Raw genomic sequence first — 25,964 nt, forward strand, 5'->3', positions numbered from 1 at the left:
ATTAACATTACCTTCTATTAGAGAGAATATAGGATATTCGTCCTCTTGAGATTGACTTATTTGATTGAGTGTAATTGTCCCCAGTTGGGAGCATTTTATCACAAATGGTAGAATCCTATTCTTTTTAATGGCTGAGTTGTATTCCATGGAGTAGATCTATCAGTTTCGTTATCCTTTCCTCTCTTAATGGGTATCTGGGTTGTTTCCATACCTTCGCTATTGTGGATTGTGCTGCTATAATGACAACATTTCAAGTTGTGTGGTGCAGCAGACAGGTGTAAGATAATGGAGGCTGTGGTCAGACTGGCTGGATTTGTGTGCTAACAGGGTTCTTCACAGGCTATCACAATATACAGCACCTCGGCAATGGAAATTTCTATCCTGCAGATATTTGAGATATGGCAGGAAAGGGAATGCTGCTGTCCTCCAGAATGAGGGCACAAGAATCCACAATGGAAACTGCTCTCTGTATGAAAGACACATCCTTATCTCTGAAGACAGGGGGACACTGAGGGAAACTTACAGAACAAGTCCTCTTAAATTTCCCCCCGTTTAGTACCCTTAGATCACACCCCTTTGTCCTATTCTTTCTCAACTCCAACCTAATATAGATATATTCTACTTTAATCATTTTTAATGTATTCATTGTATTAGAAAGGCTCATATGTTCGATGAAACGTCACATAAATACTTCTCTATGCTTTATTTCCATGTTAATTGTTTGTTACGGAACTCTTCTTGGGACTCAAGAAAATATTTCTTTTTCATAACTTGATCTCACTATTTGTGCATATGATTTCAAAACAATTACTTATCTCTGCTTGCTTCAATGTTCTGAAGATTGTAGAAATTATTCTTAGGACTGCTGTGGCACAAAAGACTGTAAGACAGAGATGGGTATTAAGTAAATACTCCCTAAATATGAGTGAGCACATGACTTTTGCTAACGAATCTTTAACCACTAGAAAGTTAAAGAACCTAAAGATCTTTTTTCTAAAAAATAAATAATTATCATCACAACACACATGCTCATATTTTGGCAAAAGGTCTTCATTTAATAAGTAGGAAAACGAGGAAGGCCAATTTGTGTTGGAATTTCATGGAAGAAAAAGAATACTTTGTCCCAAGCTAGACTCCATGTGATTTTAATCTGTTTCTGATTGTTAGTACATCCAACCTTGTCTTAAAACCTTGAAACACATTTCAGGGCAGTCCCTTAAATTGCGATAACTGTGAATGCAATCTTAGCATTCTTGTTTTCAGTTACCACGGAAGTCAAAACTTACAAAAGCAATGAGATTCTGCATCTTTTAATGAAAGGTAAAATAACAATATAAACATACACAAATTTACAGAGAAGGGATCAACTTTCATACATCTGGAGTAAAAGGTGTTTTTGTTTAAACATGGTATAAAAATAAATGCCAGAGACATCAACTGAGAATGTCCATACAACAAAGACATGAGCTTGCTGTGAATGTGAACACATCTGTGAAATGATACTTTCTGTGCTAATTTATTGTTTAATAAATGTGAAGCCATGTGTATACTTATTGATATATACTTATATTTTCTTTTATAATTCTTCCAGTTTGTGACTGACTGAATTTGAGTGAACTGTGTGTCTACTAGAAGCTTTAAGAGGAGAGAGGAGCAAAAACAAAACAAAAGCAAAAACAGAAAGGTTTTACTTCACTTGAACTTGTTAAAAAGGAAAATACACAGATCCAGTAGAGTAGAAGGAAGAAGAAAGCAGACAACACTATGAAATGGAGGCATTGAGATGGTAGAGTTTCTTGAAGATGGTAATGCCTTAATGCGCACACACAGAAGTCCTTTGCTCATGCAACACCTTGTTCTAATGTCCTCTGCTCCAGGTGGAAAGAAGGAGCTATAAATTATGTGCAACAACTCCAATCGGCTCCCATGCTACGAGTCAGCTTCCTTTTAGTAAGACTGAACAAGGCTTGTTAATCTCTTTGACGTCAGAGACTTCCCCTGTGGAAAAAAATATAAAATAAGAAAATCAGGTACGATCACTGAAAATACTAACACTGATTTGTACGCAAGGGTCAAATGTGAACCCTTGAGGGTACATCTTAGATCGATGCCATGACCAGTCTTCATCCCCCAACCCTGCCCTCCACCAACACAGCAAACAAAATGACCCCCTCCAGTCCTCCCTCCCTCTTCCTCCCCATTGCAAACAGACTGATGGTTTCACAGAACAGATTAGCAAATCATAAAACATGTCCATAAACGTTTAATTGAGGCTTAGCAATGAGGTAACAGCTAGATTCCCAACTGGCTAGAAATGGATTAACAAAATTTAGTGAGATGCTCTGAAAAACAGCAATGTGAATGCATTCTTATTCAATGATATGTTGCATCCATAAATGTCTAAACATGTGGAGAGCATGAACTAATGAAAGAAAATCTACTTTTGAGGTGTGATTTGTGGAAAATATAGATTCTGTGTGTCCTCTATCTTCTTTAGTTAATAGAGAAAAATGTGCTGCTCATACATCTGCCTCTCCCACCTGACTTCGCTGAACCTCGAACCTAGAAAAATGCAGTATCTTTGGATTCTATCTACTGTGTATGCATTCATTTTGGGATATTTTTGAAAGCCAGTGCTGTTTCTGCTCTTTACAAATATTGAAGAGATAAGAAACTGGATTTTTTAAGCCAGAATTTAGGTTATTGATTGGTGATTTCAATTTCTTCTCTCAATTTATATTTCCTGGTAAAATAATGATCTACTTATTAAGTCAATCTTTAACCTCTCATAGGATTAATAATAAGAGAAAAGCAACAGATTTAGGGGGAAATATGAGTAAGGATGAGTTACAGTCACAGCAACAGTTTTTATTTTGCTACCTAATCAGAGTTTGATAATGGGTTGGGCAGTGTTGGCATAAAACTTCATCACTCATTATCATTGTCCTTAGCTCACCTGGGCTGCTATTAGAACAAATCACACACTGGGTAGCTTATCCATAACAGAACTTTATTTCTTGTAGTTCTGTTGGCCAGACAGTACAAGACCAAGATGCTGGAATTTTGGCATCTTCTGAGGGCTCTCCACCTAGCTCACATATTACGCCTTCCCTTGGTGTCCTTATGTGGTGCAAAGGGCTGCATTTTCATGACCGCCATCCACAGGCCACATCGAAGTTTAGGATATAACACATACATGTGGGTGGCAGGGAAGACAAACATTCAGGCTCTAGGGGTTACATTATACAAAAGATGACCGATCTTAAGAAATTATTATTAATTTTGTGATCAAACTTTCTATATATTCTATATGATCATTTCCTGTTAATTGTGAAATAGGATTAACAAGTGAGCTTTCAGCAACTGGTAACATTAGATGCCAAAGTTGGACCTGAAGTAATTTCGCTTTAAGGTGTGCCTGAGTCACTTTTTAGGAGAAAAAAAAAATAATAGGAGAAAGATGATTGTTAAAAGGAACCCATACTTGTAAAGTAAGACTTGCACTTCCTGCCCACTAGGATGCAATGTTTGTGTCTTCCCGGAAAGCCTCTTAAAAACACCAAAGTGAAGGTATTAGGACCTTTTTGTAAGGTAAGTAGGTTGTGAATGGGACTAACAGCCTTGCAAAAGAGGCTTAGAGAACTTGGCTGCTCTTTGCTTCATGGGAGGACATGATGAGAAGGTGCCATTCATAAACCCAGACAAGTTTCCCAGACATGTGTGCTAAAGGGACTACCACACTGCATCCATTTCATTTCTGTTTTATTACTAAGATGAAAATAACAACATGGTATTTTTAGGAAGCTGGCTCTGAAAACTGATAGAAGTAGGCTATGGATGTTAGTTCTGTTGGCTAATACATTATTATATGATTGTTATTGATAACAGTCTCTTTATCCGCTTTTCTTCATTAGGACACTCAGTCAAACTCACTCAGAGAAGATCAGAAAGTGGCTAGTAATTGAAAGCTAAAATTATACTGCTGTCCTACCCCAAACCTGGACAGTAAGTTAATCAAACGTAATAAAAATATTTTTCAATATTTTCAGGCTATATCATTTTTTATGTGTGTTACCATCGAATCTGTGCTACTTATATAAATGCATGCATTATATATATATATATTTTCTGTATAATATTTTTAAAACATTTTTCACCTGAATAATTTATCTTTAAAAAATTATTGTTCTTTCTAATGCAATGTTCTTTCTAGTGCAATGGAGGAAAGTCCATCTTATTTGACACATAAGAGTCAATTCTGATATTGTAGAAGACAAGGGGAAAGGTGTTAACAGAAATTCTCTTAAGATTAGACTATTGTGACTTGGTCCAAGATTTTGACAAATTTGAAAAGGTTACATTAAAATAGGAGGGCTTTACATTTTAACGTGTATAGAAGCCAGTTGTTATAAATTAAAATTGAAATGTCAATGAAGTAGTCACAGGATGTGGTTAAGAGCCTGCATTTTCTAACATATTGGTTACTCAATACCATGTCAATTAACTCCATAATGTTGTAATTGTTGTAAATTGTTGTTGATGTTATGTTGTGGCTTTTAATTGGTCAGGATGATATTCTGCCAGCTCTCCCTTCAGATCAGAGATGGTCTCCCCAGGAAACCACTGAATTTATCTGGACAATAAGATGCTGGACTCTATGCTTGGTATATGCTTGCAATGAAAAAATCTTGACCAGATTTGAACTGTAATACTGCAACAAGGTGGAGGAATCCACCATGGGGGGAGGGTAGGGGAGGGGTTGGGGGAATCCCAGAGCCTATGAAACTGTGTCATAAAATGAAATGTAATTAATTGAAAAAATATAGGAGGGCTTTCGAAACTTGGATATAGCCTTTTTTTAAAAATTTATTTATTATTTTTAATTCACTAATTACATTGTATTATGTAACACAGTTTCATAGGTACTTGGATTCTCCCCACCCCTCCCCAAACCCTCCCACCATGGTGGATTCCTCCACCTTGTTGCATAACCACAGTTCAAGTTCAGTTGAGGTTCCCCCATTGCAAGCATATACCAAACAGAGAGTCCAACGGCTTCTTATTGTCCAGTCAAGTTCAACGGCTTCTTAGGTATACCCTCTCTGGTCTGAAGACAGAGCCAGCAGAGTATCCTCCCGATCAATTAAAAGCTCCAACATACCATCAGCAAAAATTTACATCATTATGGAATTAATTGACATAGTAATGAGTAACCAATATGGTAAAAGTAAATGCGAGTTCCCAGCCACCTTCTGTGACCACCTCATTGATATTTCAATTTAGTTTATACACAACGTATAACAAACCTAACATAACATGTTATACATAACATCATATCATCTTAAATTAAGGCAAACATGTGGTATTTAACCTTTTGGGATTGGCTCATTTCCCTTAGCATTGTGGTTTCCAGTTTGGCCCATTTGACCACAAAGAACTGCATTTTGTTTTTTTTAATAGCTGAGTAGTATTCCATGGAGTAGATGAATCATAGCTTTCTTATCCAATCCTCTGCTGATGGGCATTTTGGCTGCTTCCATGTTTTTGCAATTACTGACTGTGCTGCTATGAACATAGGAGTGCATGTTGGTTTCTCATAAAACAAGTGTTCTGGATATATTCCTAGGAGTGCTATTGTCGGATCATACGGTATGTTGAATTTGAGTTGTTTGAATGTTCTCCATATTGATTTCCATAGAGGCTGTACCAGCCTGCAGCCCCACCAGCAGTGGAGTAGGGTTCCCTTTTCCCTGCAACCTCGCCAACAAGTGTTGTTGGTGCTTTTATTCATGTGGGCCAGTCTTACTGGCGTTAGGTGGTACCTCAAACAAATGGGACCTCATCAAACTAAGAAGCTTCTGTACAGCAAAGGAAACAATCAATAAAGTAAAAAAGCAACCCACAGAATGGGAGAAGATCTTTGCGCACTACGTAGGTGATAAAGGGCTAATCTCCAGAATATACAAAGAACTACGAAACAGCCAAAACACCAAAACAAACAAGCCACTCAAGAAATGGGCACGGGAAATGGGCAGACACCTCACAAAGGAACAAACCCAAATGGCAAATAAACATATGAAAAAATGCTCCAGTTCCCTGGCAATAAGGGAAATCCAAATTAAAACATCAATGAGGATATAGCCTTTTTAAATCAGAACTATGTAAACCACAGTCATTTTATAAACCGAATTACAAAAAACAAACATGGTTCCCTTCTAGTTATTTTCTCATTTTCAATTTTCAAATGCTCTCAAGTTACTAATAAAATAAAAATGACATGTGGTACATGTTTAGCTTAATATATTCTTGACTTACGAAATGGTTAAAAACCATCTTCAGTAGAAGCCCATAGATAAATTCAAGTTACAAAATGCAATGATTTTAGTTAACAGAAAAAAAAAACATTAAGCAGAAATGGGAAAATATGTGTATATATTTTAGCATAGTCAACCATTAAAACATTTCATGTGCTATGTATCTATCTAATAGGCAATATGGATATATGCTTTGTGTACTGGAGTCATTGAAGACCAAATTTAGGTACAACAAACAGGGAAAATAACTTAACAGGCCAGTGATGTTAAAGGGTTGCCTAATGGGTCTGAGGATGTGGATCATTTGTTTCTTGAGCAAACCACAGGCACCTTCTGCCTTCTTTACATGCAGGAAAGAAAAAGAAAAAACTCACAAGAGCCCTACTCCAGTGCGCAAAGGAAGCAGATCCATGTACCCTACATGTATCAGTTGCTCTATTAGAAAAAACACTGATCTCTTCCTTTATGGAATACAGGTACTAAATTTTCACTGCAGCTACTTCAGTTTCCTTGGAAGGTATAGAACCAGCCCTACCAGTTATCTTTCCAGATTTCTTCCAAGTTGACAAGTATGAGTAATTTTTATAGCTAAGTCCTAAACCTTTACTCTGGAAACCCAAACAGCCAAACTCCTTAAACCAAGTTGCTTCCAGTAATTCACTAACTTGTGTCAAAAATCAATTTTTACTCACATGACTATACATAGTAGGTGACTTAAATCCTTTCTGTTAGATTCTAAGGCAAACTAAAGTGGAAACAGAAATGTATGGGAAAAGACAAATACAGACATTCAGAACAAAACAAAAACTCAAAACCCTGTAAGACTATAATATGTAGCTAATGGATAATATGGTGGAAGAAGAAGCCCGTTATTTAAGTACAAAATAAAATAACCGTGTGATTTTAGCTGGCATTTAAGTGAGCACATAATATCTTTCTACTGTATAATATGATAGTCATACACATAAGGAGAATATTGTAGTATTTCTCACTAACACCTTATCTCCACTAAATATCCTCACCACATCCCAAAGGTTTTGTTCACATTTTGTTATAAATTTGGAGTAGGAAGGGTGGGATTTTAAATTGAAAAAATAACCTTTATGTTTGTTTTTTACTTTTCCTAGGGAACTATCAATATTTGTAAATTTTATTTGATATCAAAAAAATACATTCTTGGTCTTAAAAGGTATTTGCAGAAGATTGCCACAGTCAGTGAAAATGAGTGTGAAGGCCAGGCCATTAATTCCAGCTTGAAGGTCTAGGGCACCAGGAAGATGAAAGCAGCTTCCCCCTCTCTCCTGCACCTCTTTATTCACAATGGAAGCACAGAGCAGATACATGCATTTGGCTCACTAAGCCCACATTCTATTATTGTCTTAAAAGATGAAGCAGTCCATGTTTAGAGCACAATGATCACAGTGAGGGAAAAAAAGGGAAGCATATTTTTAGAAGGGGGCTATGAAGGAGCTTATAAACCTAACTAAAGGGTCATCAATGACTCAAACATTTGTAAAACGAAACAAAGTGAACTCTTGCTACTCTTTTAAAATTATTGCTTATCACCTTCTGTTACCTCCAAGTGTCTCCTACAGTTTGCCGTAGACTTGGAACTGCATTTTAAAATGAACTGTAAACTAAAGAGATTATGATATGGTAGTGGCAAAGAAAAAAGGGAAAATCTTATCACTGCCTTTCCCTGAGTTTGCGTGATGCACTTTCCTGCCCCCATGTCCAGATTCTCTGCTGACCATTCAGTGATGATGAGATGCTATTGGTCTAGGCAGTAGTCTTAAGATGCTCAACTAAACAGTGACATTTGTCTGTTTCTTCACTCATGCTGAAAAAGTTCCCTTGTTCTATTTATAAATACTAATATTTTTTTGCCTGAATTTCAATACCCTTTATTTTACTTCCCTGGACTTTCAGATAACCTATGGTCACTCTAAACAATAGTTCTTAGTCTGGTCTATTGCACCTGTTGCTCTTTCAAATATACCCCCAAAATCTATGTTGGGACATGTCTGTGCACACCCCTGTGGCTTTTGAAAAATGAATTTCCTGTCCTTTTTTTTTTTTTTTGCTGAAACTCACAAATCATTCCCTAAACTCTACCAATTCCCTCTCTGAAATCTTGATCAAAGGACCAGCACTAGAATGTTTCCATTATTATCATATTATAGTGTCAAGCTGTAACGTTTGGAGGAGATAACTGTTAAATGACTAATATTAATATAATCACAGATGTCTCAAATAAGCATTTGATGGTTGGTAGGAGTGGAACTCTTGGATTGGAAATCTGATTTTAAGCATCCACTTCCAGAAACCTGGATAATTGGTTTCAAATGTCTTAACCAGCTAACTTTTAACTTGGAGGGAGAGCAGCACTTGAGGATGACAGATGAGGGAACCTGGCTATATCCTTCCTATTAGCTTACTGATCTGCAGAATCTGTCTTCAATCGAGCGAATGATAAGGAGGGATGGAAGCTCAGGGATGTGTTTACCCAGATATCTGTCCTGATTTAAGTGACATAAATTATCTTGGATAAACAGGCAAGCGAGTTTCTTAAAACAGGGTGAATAATTCTGGCAAAACTGTGGGAAGTTTATGAGTTCTTAAAACATTAAAGATAATCTAAATTTCTTGATATTTAAGAAAGATTTTTGTAGTTCATTTTGCAGAGCCTTAATGTGGAAAAAAGGAGAAATAAACTAGTTCTAAGTAATTTGAGTAGGTTACTAACATACAATGCATCAGTGAGATAGGAAATCAATTTAGACAGATGCAACTAACTTTTAGGAGAAAATTAAATATTACAGAACTGATCAGAAACATCAGACTCCAATGGACACAATAAGTAAATAAATTGTAAAATGTTAGTTCTAGATAACATATAAACACACATAGTATAGTTGAAACCACAAATATATATCTATAGATATATATTACATAAACACATACACTATGCAAAACACATATAAAATACTTAGGTCAAATATGGGCAGTATTGAAGATAAAATGTTGTGATCTAAAATCTGATTTTAATGTTGACATAGTACTTCATGAATAGGATAACCTGATGCAATAAAGAAATCCACGGTTTTATAATTCAGAAAGTATCCTACATGTGGCAGTTATATATTGCAACCAACAGTTATACATGGCGACATCTGCATATCTGGGTTTTTAAAGATTAAATTACTGGTAGTTGAATGACTGACTCAAAGAGAAATATTTGAGACTTTGCCACTTTCTGTCACTCCACAGCCTGGTTTCTATAAGCAGTAAATTAAATCCCCTAATTTTGTACTCCTTCCTAAAATTAGATATGGTTAAGTAACTAATCTCTTTGAAGGAGATAGAATTTTTTTATTGTTTTGGATTATACTTAGATATTCATACCAGTAATTTTTATCATATTTTTGTCAAGTATTTCTTGGGTATTTTTTTATCTATACATACAGAGAAAGATAGAAACTCTTGTGTTTCTCCTGTTGAAGCATTCAAGTTCTTTGTTCATTTTTAGATGGCACATTGTTCTGATAATGTGGTTGTGAAGAATTTCATTTATAAATTACAGTCGAATCTTGTCAGTCAAAGGTATATTTTTAAAAAGATTTGCAGATAAGAGCTTGTATCCCTATGGATGAGACAGAAAAGAATGAAGCCCATTACCAAGTAAACAACTCTCTCCAAGGTGCACTTAGGATTCCAATAGTGAACCTTTCTCTTTGTTCTTTATGGCATGTTTAGTCACTAGTTCGAGTAAACTGATGGAATTCTGATACAATGCATGCATGCTACAAGGTGGCAATCTTGGTTAAAGCACTGGGTAATAAAGGTATGGAAAAAGACTCATAAATCTGCAAGGATGGGCCTGGCGGCGTGGCCTAGCAGCTAAAAGTCCTTGCCTTGAATGCCCCAGGATCCCATATGGGCGCCAGTTCTAATCCCGGCAGCTCCACTTCCCATCCAGCTCCCTGCTTGTGGCCTGGGAAAGCAGTCGAGGACGGCCCAAAGCCTTGGGACCCTGCACCCATGTGGGAGACCCGGAGGAGGTTCCTGGTTCCCAGCATCGGATCGACGCACACCGGCCGTTGAGGCTCACTTGGGGAGTGAAACATCGGACGGAAGATCTTCCTCTCTGTCTCTCCTCTCTGTGTATCTGACTTTGTAATAAAATAAATAAATCTTTTTAAAAAACTAAAAAAAATCTGCAAAGATGAGCTGTAACTCCCAAAATAAATTTAGTTAGACTAAGGGTAAATGAACAGATTCACATAAAACAAACAACAAATAAAACCCCAGAAGCATAACAAGACTGGAAAAATTAAATCCTGCCACATTCTAGCTTTCTTGTCTTAAATTATATGGCTTTTTTCTTTAAATCACATTTTAAGTCCCCAAAGGCTTTTGAACATTTTACTGATTAGGGGTAAATGTGGAGAACTCATTCAAATTTTTAGGTTAGCTTGTAGAACTTACAAGACACAAAACCAGAGAGGTGATGTGCCTACACTCTGTAGTGTTCAGCTTTGGTTTGGGGGGCAGGGGCTATTAATGAACTGCAGCAACTATGGTTGAGGAAGAAAAAAAATTACTTGAGAAAGCATCAGAAGCCAATTTTCCAATGAAAATCTTATTCACAATTATTTTATAACACTATTAAAGATATCTTTTTCGAGTCTTTTTAAGTAACTGATTTTCAGAACTAAGTAATTCCACCATAACTAAGTAACTAAGTAACTCCACCATAGGTTGTAGAACACCACCTATGTGTGATGAAAAGGATAGGGAGGCAAACTCTCCCACCTGTGACACCAATCAGTGGAGCATGGAGATTTTCAAACTGTGCTCTGCAAGACCACCACCAGCAGAACCACTGAACCTTGGTTAAAAATGAAGTTCTTGGGTCTTACCAGAGATGGATTAAATTAAACCTTCTGAGAGGCCTTGCTACTGGGTGCTGCTTATTCCCCTTTGTAGTACCTGAGCCACATCTACTGGGCAATGCCGTCATTGCTTATGAAACAAAACTAAAAACAAACAAAAACCCCTTTAATATCAAAGTAAGATCTTCCTAACTTGAGTCAAAAATAAAAAGTTGGATTTTTTTCCTCCAGAAATGAAAGAGCAGTGTAGAAATTGTTGCCAAGATTTGCAATATCTGCCATTGCCTGGTTTAATAATAGTCTCTGCTGTGTTAAACTATAGGTATAATTAGTATATTCAGGACGGTCCAATTTCTGATCCTATTATGTTTAGATCTGGGTCATTGAGAAGAAGAATGACAACAGCCATCAGTATGTGATCACAATGCAGAGGACATGGGATTTTGCCCAATCTTGGCTTGTAGTCTAGCAACCATTAATGGCACATGAAATATGAAGCAGAGTATCTGCAGACATGCACAAAATGCAACTCTGATTGTGAACAGATTTGATTTAGACAAAGATGTCTATTTTAACTTACCTATTGTAGTGTTTGCCTTTACGTACTAGAATGTAAGGGGAAGCTGCACCCGTAGCTTACTCTTAGTCTATAGATGGTTTTCATTTCTGAACAAGTCCTCCATGAAGAAATGCTGGTGAATATATATACTGCAATGTGTGGCTTTACAGTGAGCAGGGGAAAATTAGAACTAGATGACTGGGAAGAGATCCTGAGCTGGTGGCTAACGTAATCACTACAAATAATAATTAGGTCACCATACTTTGGTGGAAATTAAATTTGGACATACCCATTAGCCCAATCTTTGTCAATTCAATTCTATTTACAATTTTCTTAACTGTATAAAATGAATTTGTAAGCACAGACAAATGGTTTGCCCCCGAACTTTTGATAAGATTCCATTCATCTACTTAATTATTTTCAATGCTGTTGAATCAGTGAGATCACGGGTTTTGAGAGCTGATCATCTGTTCAGTGCTCTGCCAAAGGCTATGCTAAGTATGTGGATACGCACAAACATTCCTGCATCTTTTTTTTTTCTTTACTCAACGACAATGCTGTAGGTTAATATAAGTTTTAGGTCACATTTGTATAATTCAAGTTTAAGTATTTTGAAATAAGAACTAAGATGATCAAACAAAAGATGTATTTAATATTTCATATTTTTTGATTCCAAAGTCAGTTTGATTTTTCTTTTTTTATTGCCAAGTTGGTTTTAAAATGTTCTAGCACATGATGAATTTATTGGAGTTTCAAGTATTGTTCCTCCCTCGCTTCTGTTTCACTGTCTTCGTCATTGTCATCCAATGTATGAGTGACTGCAATAGCTGCTTATGACACAAACACATCATAATAGGATATCTCTGGATATAATAACTATATTATTTGTGTATATATGTGACTATATTTTTTGTATTTGTATATATAACTGTTATTTGTATATATATGGATATAATAACTATAATTATTTATAGTTATTAAAGATACGATATCTCTGGATTCTGTTAGCTTGCTTTCCACCCTTATCTGTCCTGTAGCTGAAGATAGCCTATGTGTACATGTAAAACCTGAAAACATTGTATCTTTCTGATTGCCATTTCTGTACTCTGTTACTGTAACCACAGATCTCTGCAGTAGTCCTTACCTTTCAATCCTCTTTCCGGTTCCCTCTTTATGTGCGCTTTCCTATAGGGTCAGATTCCCCAACTAGTGAGTAGGTGATGTTTAGGTTAGGCCTTCATTTTTTCTTTGCCTAGTCTGTGTTGCTTTAAGGAAAACGACTATGATTTACATTCAGGAAGCCTGTGGAGAATTAGTTCTGTTCATTAAACTGTTAAGTTTCATGAGAAGAATGAATTAACTTAGGTGCATTTGTTCATCCTGTGTTCAAAGACGTGATTTTTGATTCACATCTTTCCACATATACTTCCTATGATCAGGGCCTATGTCTAATTACCTGTCCTGTCCAATAGAAAACAAAATGTAAATCCCACAGTATGCACTTTTATTATACCAGGCAGTCATTTTGTGATGAAAGTATCAGCAGTGCTTTAACACATGGGTACCACTGAACCAACCTGTCACATAGATGGTCTTTAGCTGATGCTTCCTCAGACACTAGCACAAAGCTATGGCTTCATGTTCATTAGCATAGTTTTCATGGGGCAGTCACAGCAGGTAAAAACCTGCCTGGGATGCCAGTATCATATCAGAACGCCTGGTTTGAGTCTCAGCCACTCTAGTTCTAGTGAAGTTTCCTGCCAATGTTCTTGTTGCTGGCTGTTTGGAGAGTGAACTGGTAAACAGAGGATCTGTCTTGTGTGCACACTCTCCTGTTTGAAAGACATCTTTCAAATAAACAAAAATCATTTTAAAGTAGAATAGTACTTTGAGAAATGCTATTGAATATTTTGCTTCTGGCATAGGCAGGGGCAAAAGAAGCATTTCCCACCAGAATCTGTCAACTGAATGGTTATGCAACATTCCTTAGGAAATGCTAGGACCAAAAACCTCTCTATAATTCATAGCTTACAGAACTTGAGTGGCAACTTAAATACGAATGATGCTAACAGAGGAAAGCAAAAAAGATATATTGTCAAAACAATATTGGGCTACATGGTCTGAAACACTGACACCAATCAATTTACATCACACTGCAGGGAAACTAAACTTGTTTCTTCAAGTGAACCATCGCCAGAACCAGTTTCAATAAAACCAGTTACAATAAAAGACATGGATAGCCACATCTGCCAATGATGAAGTGATAAATGATGCGTTTCGGGACCATAACATAAGAGGAGAAAATAGTTCATCCTTGACCAGATTCTTTATGTGCCTGCTGGTAACATCAAAAGCAGGGAAACACAAAAACCATTTCACAAATTACTTTCACAAGTTAGTTTTCTCTGTGGTATGAAGGTGTTGATGGAATTTTCTAACGTAGCTTCTCTATCTTAATGTATCTGTATTCACAGGGAACAAAACTACATGGCATTCAACTAGGAAAAAAAGACAGAAATTATTCTTTAAGGTAAATTCCCGGGGGCAAAACTAACCTAAACTTTCTCTCTCGTAGTTCCTAATCTGCTTGTATAGTATGATGGAAGCAAATTGAGGGTCTGATCAGTTTCACAGTGGTTTTACTATACTAGAACTTTATTATTATCAACATAATCTAGAACTTGAATTTTGAATACTCTAAGATTTGTCTGTACTTCATTTTAGTAGGAATAATTATCAAGAGAAATGAAAGTAAGGATAGACTTTTTCATAAGGGGTAGCATATAAGCAACCACATATCAAAACACAATATATGTGGATGAGTAAATGGTGTAAGAATGACGCAATCGTATATAAAAGAAAAAATATAAATGTGGCATATGAGCATGTCCCAGACCAACAGAGCAGTTTTGCCCACTGGTATTATTCCTGGTGAACAAACCTAGTGGAAATGCGATAAATATTCTTTTCTGACACTCCAGGATCCTTTCCAACATAGTTTCCTTACAGTTATGTTTCTATAAACACAAATGTCAGAGGCAAGAGTACTCAACCAAGACTACTGTGACTCAATTCTGAGCAGAGCTGAGGTTCAGTCCAAATGGATCAGGCCTGGGTGCTGAAGGCACTGCACAAATAGTCTTGAGTCTGCACTGCTTTGCATGGATCAGGGCTCCATAGCTGGATGGGATCTGTAAATCCCAAGTCTAGTATTTGTATTATTCATTGCGTTATACTGGGTGGAGATGGTGGCTTGCAGGTTATTTGGACTCATGGTGGGTATTGAAGTTGGTGAAGGAAACTTCACAACAGATTTTTATATATGATAGAAAGAAAATTAAAAGTCATTATACCAGGGACTAGAAATAACCTTAGAATTTTTTGAAAGTGTCTTTAAAAAAAAAAAAAAGATAAGCCCTGAGACAATGAATACACCACTTTACACAAACAGGACCCATTGGCAAGAGAGGCCTGTCATTAATGTGTAACGCTAGTGGTTTCAGAAATCAAGAACATGAAATATGATTCCCGCCTTCCATAATAAATTTTCCATTTACTATATCCCCTTGTGTTAAGGAAAAACTGAAGATAAGAGGCAGTGAGTAGTTTACCAAGAATTGCTGAAAAATGTCCTGGGGCAATGTCCTATCTGAAGACAGCTCATTGGGGACTTGACTGCTCCTGAAGGGTCAGAAATTCCTGACAGACCTCCTGCATCAGATTAAAAGGGTCCAGGGCTCTCTTCACATGGTCTGACAACACATCAGATCAGCAGCCAGGAACTCCAGGTGGTCCTCATAGTGGAAGAAAGTCTACAAATTTGCTTCTAGAATAGGGGAGCAACTTCCTCTAATCTTTGCTCTATCCTTGGACCCCTCTCTTTCATAGTGACTTAAAAGGTGTCCCAGGACCTACCCAAGTTTGATATTTCAGCTAACCTGTCTGGAATGATCTGAAATCCACTCACTTCTTTTTGATCATCCTAGAGAGTCCAGTGCATTTGGATTTCTGGGCCCATATGAAAATCAAAGTTCTTATTAGAAAGGGGAAACTTTAGGCATCCCTCCGACAGGGAATAGACATTAATCCAAAACTTTGGCGCATCCAAGGAAAAGTTGTTCAGGCTGTAACTGCTCAGTCTATCCAGGTTCATTTTAAAGACTCGTCTTCCTGTCATAGACAATATCCATGAAAAATCCAAGACTCTTAAAGGCATAAGATCCATAATAGACAACCTCAAGGCACAGGGACATTGTAAAGCCATGCAAAAGCTCCAGCAACACGTTGATTCTAGGGGTTCAAAAGCAAAATGGAGACTAGCACAGGGTTCCCACTAAACTAGTGAAGCAGTGGTCCCTGTATGTGTTGTGTTCCTAATACTTATGTTCTGCTGTCTTACTGCTACTCGACTTCACAGCTCAACTATCTAGTAACTCTAATAGCTAAAATGGCCTGGCTTCCTTCATTAATTATCTGCCCCTTGTATTTAATCTGTGTATTAATCTGCTTGATTGATTTTAACCTGTGTATTTAATCTGCTTAGTGTAACTGCTTCCTCCAACCTTGAAGCAATGAGATTCTGGGTGGTAACGCACATAAAAGCTCAGAAAGAAACAGCCTGAGCAAGATGGCACTGGGGCCCACGAAAGAGTCCACTTCCTGCTGGAATCACAGCTTGATTGCTTTGCCCCTACTCAGCTTGGAGAAGTGAGAGAGCTCATCACCCTACCCTTGTCAGCAGCCAGCATTTCCATCAGCAGAGGTGGGAATGAGGAAGCCTGGGACTAAAAGTAAGGCAGACTAACATTATCCCAAAGCTCCTTCCCAGCATATACACAAAAACAAGTGAAGATGGAAACCCCTTGCAACACTTATCAACAATAACAGGTTTTGATAAAAACAAACTAGAAAGGATTCCATTAAGACTGCCCTTGGCCTTCCCAGTAATGAATGTATAATCATTCACTACTTTTGTCCCTTGGAGATAATGTGGTAATAACTTATGAATACCCCTAGACTGTGAGATCTCAATGGTCTGGTCTCTCTTCTACCATCCTCACTGATCATATTGTTTGAAACTTCTCTTTCTCTTAGTTAAGTTAGTTAAAACTTTTCTACTTTCAAAAAAACAAACAGATAAACTGATTTCTACCCCCTTATGACTTTGTCTTCCATTTAACCAAACAGTGAATTTGTATAAATATGAAAGGAAAAGCAATATCTAACTGGAAGGATGATTATCATACTTTGCTTTATAACAGCAATAAATAAAGGAACTCTAAATTTCCATCAATTGAGAATTAGAAAATACATTCCAAACTTTTTCTAAGAAGTTTCATTAGTAAATAAATAGAATCATGTAAAAGAATATGAAATGACCTAAAAGACAAAAAAATTTTTTAATACATTTTAAGTGAATAACATATTTCTACAGTGTATTCAAACACAATCTATTCTTCAGTCTAACGCTCTCCCAACTGAGCTATTTCGGCTCGTCACAATCTATTCTTATATGTGTATAGACATTTGCTTAAGTGGTAATTAAAACTATGTTTTATTAGGTTAGAGATGAAAAATACTGAGGTTCACTGTTTTTCAAATGGAAAGAAAGTGTAGGGCAAGTTATAAATCTGAAACTAAATTTATCACGTTCTCAGGCCTAGGTTCTTTTATCATATTTACTATTTATTATATTTGTATAAAATTTGGGTAGGTTGCATTAAGCAGGACCTCCAAAATGGGTATAGATACTCATTTAATTTAATTTAACCAAAAGGAACATTCTAAAGGAACTAAGTATTGCATATCTTGCATCCTGAATACTTAAAATCAGCTATAGAATCATATGTGTTTTTACTCACATCCATAAGCAATACATATAATAAATTTAACATTATAGACCCAAATACAGAATTGATCAGCTGGTCAGGTGATGACATAGCTAATCCAGTCCTTCTGTTAACATTCTCTCCAGATGTCTACATAACTTGTGGATATTTGTTATGGTTTCCAGAGAACGACTAAGAAGCTGAATGTACTAGTATAAGTGAACAGGGCAGAAGGATGAAGCAGCCACGGAGGCCGCCAGACCTTCTCTACGGATTCCTCTGAAGGCTCTGAAGATAACTGTTTTCACTAGGGTTCAAGTTTTCTCAAAAAGATGTTCTATCAGTGAATCCTCATGTGTTCCACATTAACCTTTTTACAATATTAGTTTCCATCCCATTGGAGCAAAAGTCAGATTGATTTAATTTTCACTTTACACAGACTAAGGAAAGAAAGTGAGTCATCAAGTTGGCACTATTTTTGTAACCCTCAGTGGAAAGAAGGCTTGGCTGATCTATCCACCTAGGCTTTTGTCCCTTACTTTCCTGATTGTTCTTTGTAAGATTTGTGTGGCAGACAGACAGCGACTATGATATTTTGACAGGTGGAGAAATGGTGTTACATTTGGTGGTAGTCATAGAGGAAAACGTTCTTGCAATTAGTAAGGTACTTTAACTTTGTCAAAGAGCTTGAATAATAATTTAACAAAGTTTAAACCTTTGTATAATGTTTAAAGCCATAAAGCAACTTAGTAAATTCTGAATATGGGCCTTAGGAGACTTCCCTGATTGCCAAGACAACAAAGAAGTTAAGAATAAATAACAAGAAATGAAATTTCTAGAGGTTTAAGCCAAGGTGAAATTATTTACAAATGTCACTTATTCTAATCTCACTTGTTTTGGGTGCAATGAAAAAAGAAAAAAGAGTAATTTATGAAGATGAATGAATTTAAAGCAAGAAGATCTTGCTTCCTCTCTCCTGCTTGAACACTGATACTGTTGAAATGATTTCAATTCTTTCTTCCTTATTTGCTCATCTGTGACAGTGAAGCCATACCTGCCTATCTTCCAGTATGGTTGTACCTGTAAACAGCAAAGCAAACACAAAGGAACAGAGGTCTTCGAAAGGTTAAAAATGTTATGTAACTCTTAGCTGATTGCATAGTCTCTAAAATGTTGGCAAGGGCTTATTCATCTGGGTGACCTAAGCAAGTTCAGGGGTGTTGGAAAAACTGGCTGGCATTCTTTTTTTTGACACTAGAGTGAAACAAAAATAGTAGTGCCATTTTCATTATCCAGTTTATTAAAATGTTCTGTTGAAACATGTAAATAAACTTCTTAAAATAGGAACAACCTGAAAGTGGACTCTGATTGGAAAGAGTATCCCATCAGGTGACAAGATTTATTTACTTATAGACTATCCACTAAAAGCTACATTGAGGATGGGGATCAGTGGAAAGACAGAGAATTTAAGAATAAGGTAAATGTTGTCGATAACATCTCTTATACTATGTCATCTTGGGAAATCAATATTTTTCTGCTTCCATTTTATCACTATTAAAATGAGTAAAAATAAGGGTATTGTCATACCCAATTTGTGAGGATCACAACAGCTTTAGCCCATGTATTCAATGAGTATGAGTTGTCATGATCTCAATCTTCCTAGCTGCTTTCGTGGTTTCTATTGGCTGACTCACGTCTTTCTTACCCCGGTTCTTTTTTTAAAATATTGTGTATCTCACCACCTTCCCATAGCTAACAGAAAAACCTGCATATAGGACTGCTTTAAAAAGTTTATGAGAATGCCATTTTCCCACCATTATATCTATCAGATGTTAATAAGATCATTCTTTGCCTGTTTACATCCCTTTAGGTGTCCTATAAAGGTTTCCTACAGAACTGAATTTACAGATGCCTGACGCAACTATGAGCCCTACAAGTCCTGAAAATAAAGCACTTTGGAAGAAGAAATTCAGAGATTCTCCCTAATCTCCATTTCTGCAAAGCAACACCATACAACATATTCAATGAAAAATGTCATTTTAATTTTTCTGGATGGAAAAGGTTAAATGTAAACAATGTGTTTGAAGCTCATCTGAAAATTATTGCAATATTTTACATATATGTGTTTGAGTATTTATCTGCAAAGTCTTCTTAACTTCTATTTTTTTTAGTAATGATGGCTTATTCCCTCCCCCCCTTTTCTGTAAGAGGATGGTTGCCCTTCTTGGACTTAATGAAATCTTTTCATCCAGTTAAATGTACCTTCTTGAAATCCTCAGATTGCAAATAGAACTTTCTTCTCACTCCAACACCAATCAGCAACAGTTTACCTTACCCCCTGTATTATAATATTTTATTTATACCACAAATTAATTTTATAATCAAGAAATGTATCATTTTAACCATCCCAAAACATAGCAGGATGTTTGAGATAATTATTGGCACTTGGTTTCTTCTTGGTTATTTGTTCATATTTTTAAAATTAACATACAAAAAGCTATGATGTATAATATTAGCTAATAAATGCATACCACATATCATGATCTAATCAGGGTTATTAGCATTTCCATCTTCTCAGGTAATTTTTATTTCAACAGGCTGGGAAACTTTAGACTTTCCATTTATAGTTATTTTGAAGTATAAGTTTTTGAGGGTTATGTTTTATTCTCTAGTGCTCTGAAACACTGGAATTTACTGTGTATTGGTATTGGCATCTGCACTTTGCAACAAGGTGGTACTATTTTAAGAGTTGGGGTGTGGGTCAAATGTATTTATAAGGCTAGTGCTAGAGAAAAGACGGGTTTTTTTTCTTTATCCAGTTGTATTACTCTAAGTGTTTTCAGTTATTTCAATAAAATTTCTCAAGAGCAACACTTCAGTATCATTACCTTAGAAAATAATTAATTTGTAACAATTCTTAAACAATACACAGAAACCCTGCGATACTCAGTCACCTCCTCCAGCAAAATTTAGGGTGATTTCTTTTACTTTTTTGACTTTCAATGATTGGCTTATGAGACATGTTTAATAAAATTTTATGCTTTAAAAGACTAAGATTCTCATATGATAATTCAACATGTGAGGGTTGAAGTTGATTAAGTCCTGGCGTCCCTCTTTATCAATGCTTTATATTTATGCAGTCACATTGAATGTTCAAAATATGCATTATTGCTTAAAATCTTTCCAACACTCTTTATACAGTCTCAATGTCAATTCAAAAATAGAATTGATGAATGTCTCTACTACAAGGATTCTGGAAAGACACTGAAAACAAAACCCATATTTTTTTAATCCAGTTTGCTTTGATTTCAACACATATAACTCCATTTAACTGACCATTACGGCAAAAGCCACAACATACACACACATGTAGTAGCATGGAGCTAACCACACAACTCAACAGACAATGCAGACAAACTTGAGTATAAACCAAGATTTTTCTACCTCTTTTCATAACAGGTTAGTGCTGGCCCTCAGTGTTGGTGTACAGTTTTTATGGCATGGGAAAATAGGGATGTTTCTGCCCTATAAAAATAAATGTGTTGAAGGCTTTAGTTTGAGCTTAAACAATGTCAAAAAGTTCCAAAGGTACTGGCACAACACAAAAAATAAAAAAAGAACCCCACAAGCAAACAAATAAATAAATATATATATATATATATATATTACTAAAACACATGGCAAGGTATTAAGAAAACACCGGTAGGAAAACCATAGGTTTCCAGGATTATTTTATACAACGATTTTCAATACCAGAACAAGAGACAAATGCTACTGGGTTTTGATGGAGCATTATGTGACCACCATTTATAGTAAGTGGTTGACTTCAAACTGCTCCATAGATAATTTTGTCCTTGTGGATGCAGAAAGCCCAGAATCCTCATTGTTCTGAATCTTTTAAGCCTAATGGAGAGCTGAGGGAAAGAACATAGAAATACATGCACTATCTTTAATCAAGAAAATGATACATAGGCTAAAAACACAAATACAAAGTATAATTGTCTTTCTTCACTTTATGCACCATAGTAGACATTTAACTTGATACACAAAGTTATTTATACATGTCATCTTTACTACAGTGAAGGCTGAGACAGAAAGTTAAGGAGCATGAAGTTCTGAATTTGAATACGGGCGATACATTTGTTGTTATATCAAAGATTGCAAGATGAATTAGTGGGTCTGAAAGTGGGGGTACATGAAATCTCATTGGACTTAATAATTCATAATTCCTAAAAAAAAACTTACCACATTTTGTGCAAATTTCTCAAAAGATGTTCTTCGATCCATTGAGTTTCCAGACTTACATATGTGGGATGGGATAGGGTGAAGGGAAATAAGGGAACATTTAAAAATAAAAGAAAGAAAAGCAAGGAAAATGACAGAGAAAGACAGGATGATGAAATGATTCAACATCAAACCCCTGATTTAAATCATGGGGCCCATGAAGGTAGCAGAGCTGCCAAGAATGGCGTCATGTCACAAGACACGGGCTCTGGCGCCATGAGTACTTTGAATTTTGACACCCAAGATTTTCTTGTGCAACCAAGTGTGATCTGAAGCAAACTCAAACCAAGCAGAAATGAGGTAGCTAGGCGAAGCTTTATGTTGACATTTGAAAGCTTAAATATTTGAGCTCTGTTGGCACGTTTTCAGAATTTCCTCATCATTTTCTAACAGGGATACATTTCTGTGGATAAACTACACTTCCTGAAAGGAAGAAAATATTCTTTCATACTGTCTAATACTGTACTTGTGGTTAATGGGCACTTGAAATTTGGCCAGATTTTACACAATGTGAGTTAATGAAATGTAAAATATGGGCTAGTAGTTATAATACTATCATAATCGCACGGCATTTCTACTTGCAAATAGACTTTTTAACAGATGTCATTACTCTAACTGCTGAAAATGAGTTACACAAATTCTGACTTAATCTCAGAGTTTCAAGTTGCTATGAACTATTTTACCATGAGAAATAATTACTGATGTTCATTTCTATGCCCAGATTTTCAATATTCCATTACATTCATTGTTCAAAAGCTTATAGATAAAGAAATTTTTATAATAAACATGATTTAAATAATGATGTATTTTATAAATCTTAGAAAGAATGCTTGGTTACTATTATAGGAATACTAAATGATTTGGATAAACACAAATATTCAGAAGTATTCAATACTATACTTTGGTAACCACACTGGAAAATCAGTCACTATTTATTTATGAAGCTGGTGGTGCAAAGCGTACACTCCAGCTAGTAGACGAAAAGGAGCCTTTGTCAGGTTTCTGATGTAATGACATTCAAGGCATGCAGAAGAAGTAACAAGAAACACAAAAAAATACTCTAATAAAATTTGTAAAGCATAAAAACACAAAATACAATAAGTGATCAGCAAATCAAAACAAAACCAAGTTAATGACCTTTATAAAATGCAAAGGCTTTAGGGAGGCTCATGGAGTATGCTTACTTACCATGTGTCCAATACCCTGGGCCCAGCAGAAGTAATGACACCAGGTAACCATAAATCAGTGTTATCTCAAAAAGGTCACAAAACACCAATACCTTTTTCTTTGCCTGTAGAAGTTCCTGGTAGGCACTGGATCGTATGAAACGGGGGTACGAATCACTTTTCATCAGTTTGTAAATGTGCTCCTAAAAAGAAATAGTGATGGAGTACCTTCTTTACTATTTCTTAGGAAAAATGAAAGACACAATAAGGACATACCATGTATGGTCAGAGAATAAGTCCAGTAGAAGCAAAAATAGTAATGATAATGTTGCTTATGTTTATGAAAAGTTTACATTTTCAAATTCATTGCTTCACTCATGTATCACTGTTTCAAATGGTATTGTGGCTACTGACAAAGAAAATCACAACCATTCATTTAAGAAAATGAAATGGAGTAAATGAAATGTCAGGTATAATTTAAAATTGTTAAAGTGCATAGCACATGTGAGTAAACAAATAAATCTTGACTCTAGGGCAAAAGTGGAAGATGTAAAATCCAAATTGAGAAATAATCCTGCATACTCTTGGCCTCTCCGTTTATGGGAATGTGCAGACTGACCAAATGATTCATCTCTTTGGTTCAAATTATACGGAAAATTGTTTTCCCCACTGACTCTGCGTCAGACCACAAGTCCAAAAATAAGTTCTGTGACATTTAATTGCTAAATCTTAAAATCTGTGTGCTTGTTAAAAACCCATTCAATGACAGACTGAGTAAATGTTTAATCATTTACCCTAATAAGTTTGCAATGTCCTGTTTTCATGATGGATGATGATGGAAAAAGAAGTTCAACAAAGAAAAACAGTATCCATTCAATTCGATCTTTCTTTCTAAAGAAAGTCTGCTTTAATCTACTGTTGCTCAGAGTTTAAAAGCTCCTGGGTCTTCCTCATCTGGGGACACAGCAGTTATATGTAGTTTTGAGCTATTTGAGAGTATCCTGGATGACTTAATGTCTTTTGATTTAGATAAAATTGATATTTTAAGATATTGCTTCATTTTCTCTGGTCTTAAATTCATCAGAGGTATGTTGATGTTACTCTGGATCCACTTAATAACATCCTGGATTTTAAGCTCAAGATTTATTTGCCTTTACAATTTGGAACTGCAACTGCGCGTGACTGAAACACGTAATGCTGTTGAATTTTGCAGTTCAGAACTTTGGGATTCAGATCCTATGATGCTCAAAATCTACCACATACAGACAGTATGATTTATATTTGTTTATCTCTCCTATCCTTAGTTTTCGAATCTATGAACTGGCAGTATTTTGAGTACTAAAGGACTGATAAGTGTTTAGCAGAGCATGAGATGTGCATGGTAAATGCTCACACACACTTTATGATACGCTGGGTACACATCCAAGGGATTGTTTATATCCATTTCTTTAATCATTACCATGTGCACTTTTTCCATTAAGAATCTGAGGCAGAAACAAGTGAAGTACTTGTAAGGGTCAGAGCACATCCCAGGCAATTCAGTTCCAGAATCTATCTTCCTAACCGTTACATTGCATTTCTTCTCTCACAACGGCACAGATTTCTAGTATTTCTTTGAAGGCAGAATTTTAAAAACTCCACAAAAAGTAAGAGTCAAATAAATGAAGTTAATTGAAAAAGAAATACATGATCAGGAGGTTACATGTTCCATAGAAAATAATCCCTTACATTTTGTTGAGGACCTTATGAAGCAAGAATGCTTTTCAATGACACAGATAACAAACAAATGTTCATTCTTAGGACTTCATGAAAGGCATGGCAAACATTTTACCCATTCATATCTATCTATCTATCTATCTATCTATCTATCTATCTATCTATCTATCTATTATCTATCTATCTATCCATTTATCTATCATTTATCTAAAACCATGTTTGAGACTTTATCTTGAACTCAAAGACAGATAAACCAAAGGGAACTGAACAGAAGGGCCAGAATTTTCATCCTGTTCTCCATCACGTGTCTCTGAAAATTCAATTATTTCTACATAGAAGACCATAATTGAATCCCAGGGAATCAGGCACCTGGCTAGCTGCTAAAACTTGGGCTAGTTTTCTTCACAGTGGTTCACTTCTTTAAACTGAAGCCAAATCTCTTTCCTCTTTTTGAAATTTTTTTCTAGTACTGCTCCATAGCACAATGATTCTCTCCCTCCACCCCCCCGCTGATTCTCCCTCACTATTTTCTCCTATATTATTACAATAATATAGTCCTTCATCAATAGGCACAAGTCCAACATTCTGCTATTTAAGTGTGTCATGGCATTACAGGCACAGACAACGGTAGAGTCTAGTGTTCTATCATCAAGGTATATTTAACAGTTTCGTTTTGAGTCCTCTTATTTGCGAGCAGGGTTGCATGCTGCAACACGGCTTCTCTTCTCAGTATGCCAGACAGCATTATACAGTTCAGCTATCAAAATTTATATATATATATACATGTTTACCTATTATCTACTGATCTTGTTTTCTTTAAGATTTATTTCATTTTTTTATTGGAAAGTCAGATATATAGAGAGGGGGAGAGAAAGAGAGGAAGATCTTCTGTCCAATAATTCACTCCCCAAGCAGCTGCAATGGCTGGAGCTGAACTGATCCAAAGCCAGGAGCCCTGAGCCCCTTCAGATCTCCAAGGCGGGTGCACGGTCCCAAGGCCTTGGGCCATCCTTGACTGCTTTCCCAGGTCAGAAGTAGGGAGCTGGATGGGAAGCCAGGCCGCTGGGATTAGAACCAGCATCTGTATGGGATCCCGGTCTGTGCGAGATGAGGACCCCAGCCACTAAGCCACAATGCCAGGCACTGATCTTGTATTTTTCAGGAGGTTGTCTTATATCAGAGAGAATATACCTACAAGTTAG

At 36.2% G+C, this 25,964-nt stretch overlaps 1 protein-coding gene across 5 annotated transcripts in view; it reads right to left on the reverse strand.

Annotated features, from left to right (window-relative positions):
* Positions 1 to 1,294: 1,294 nt before the first annotated feature.
* The window catches only part of RGS7 (regulator of G protein signaling 7), a 375,770-nt gene continuing 351,100 nt past the window's right edge, over positions 1,295 to 25,964 (reverse strand). For 2 of the 5 annotated variants that reach the window (XM_058669393.1, XM_058669396.1), the window contains 3 exons: positions 23,160 to 23,249; positions 21,842 to 21,895; positions 21,041 to 21,121 (listed from right to left, as the gene is read on the reverse strand). In XM_058669393.1, coding sequence (XP_058525376.1) covers positions 21,047 to 21,121; positions 21,842 to 21,895; positions 23,160 to 23,249 — 219 coding nt within the window. In that variant the 3' untranslated portion in view covers positions 21,041 to 21,046. Of the gene's footprint in view, positions 1,999 to 21,040; positions 21,122 to 21,841; positions 21,896 to 23,159; positions 23,250 to 25,964 lie in introns of those variants that run through there. The other 3 variants (XM_058669397.1, XM_058669394.1, XM_058669395.1) reach the window with 2 other exon arrangements.

The sequence above is a fragment of the Ochotona princeps genome, chromosome 10, assembly GCF_030435755.1.
Source record: "Ochotona princeps isolate mOchPri1 chromosome 10, mOchPri1.hap1, whole genome shotgun sequence".
In the NCBI taxonomy this organism is placed as follows: domain Eukaryota; kingdom Metazoa; phylum Chordata; class Mammalia; order Lagomorpha; family Ochotonidae; genus Ochotona; species Ochotona princeps.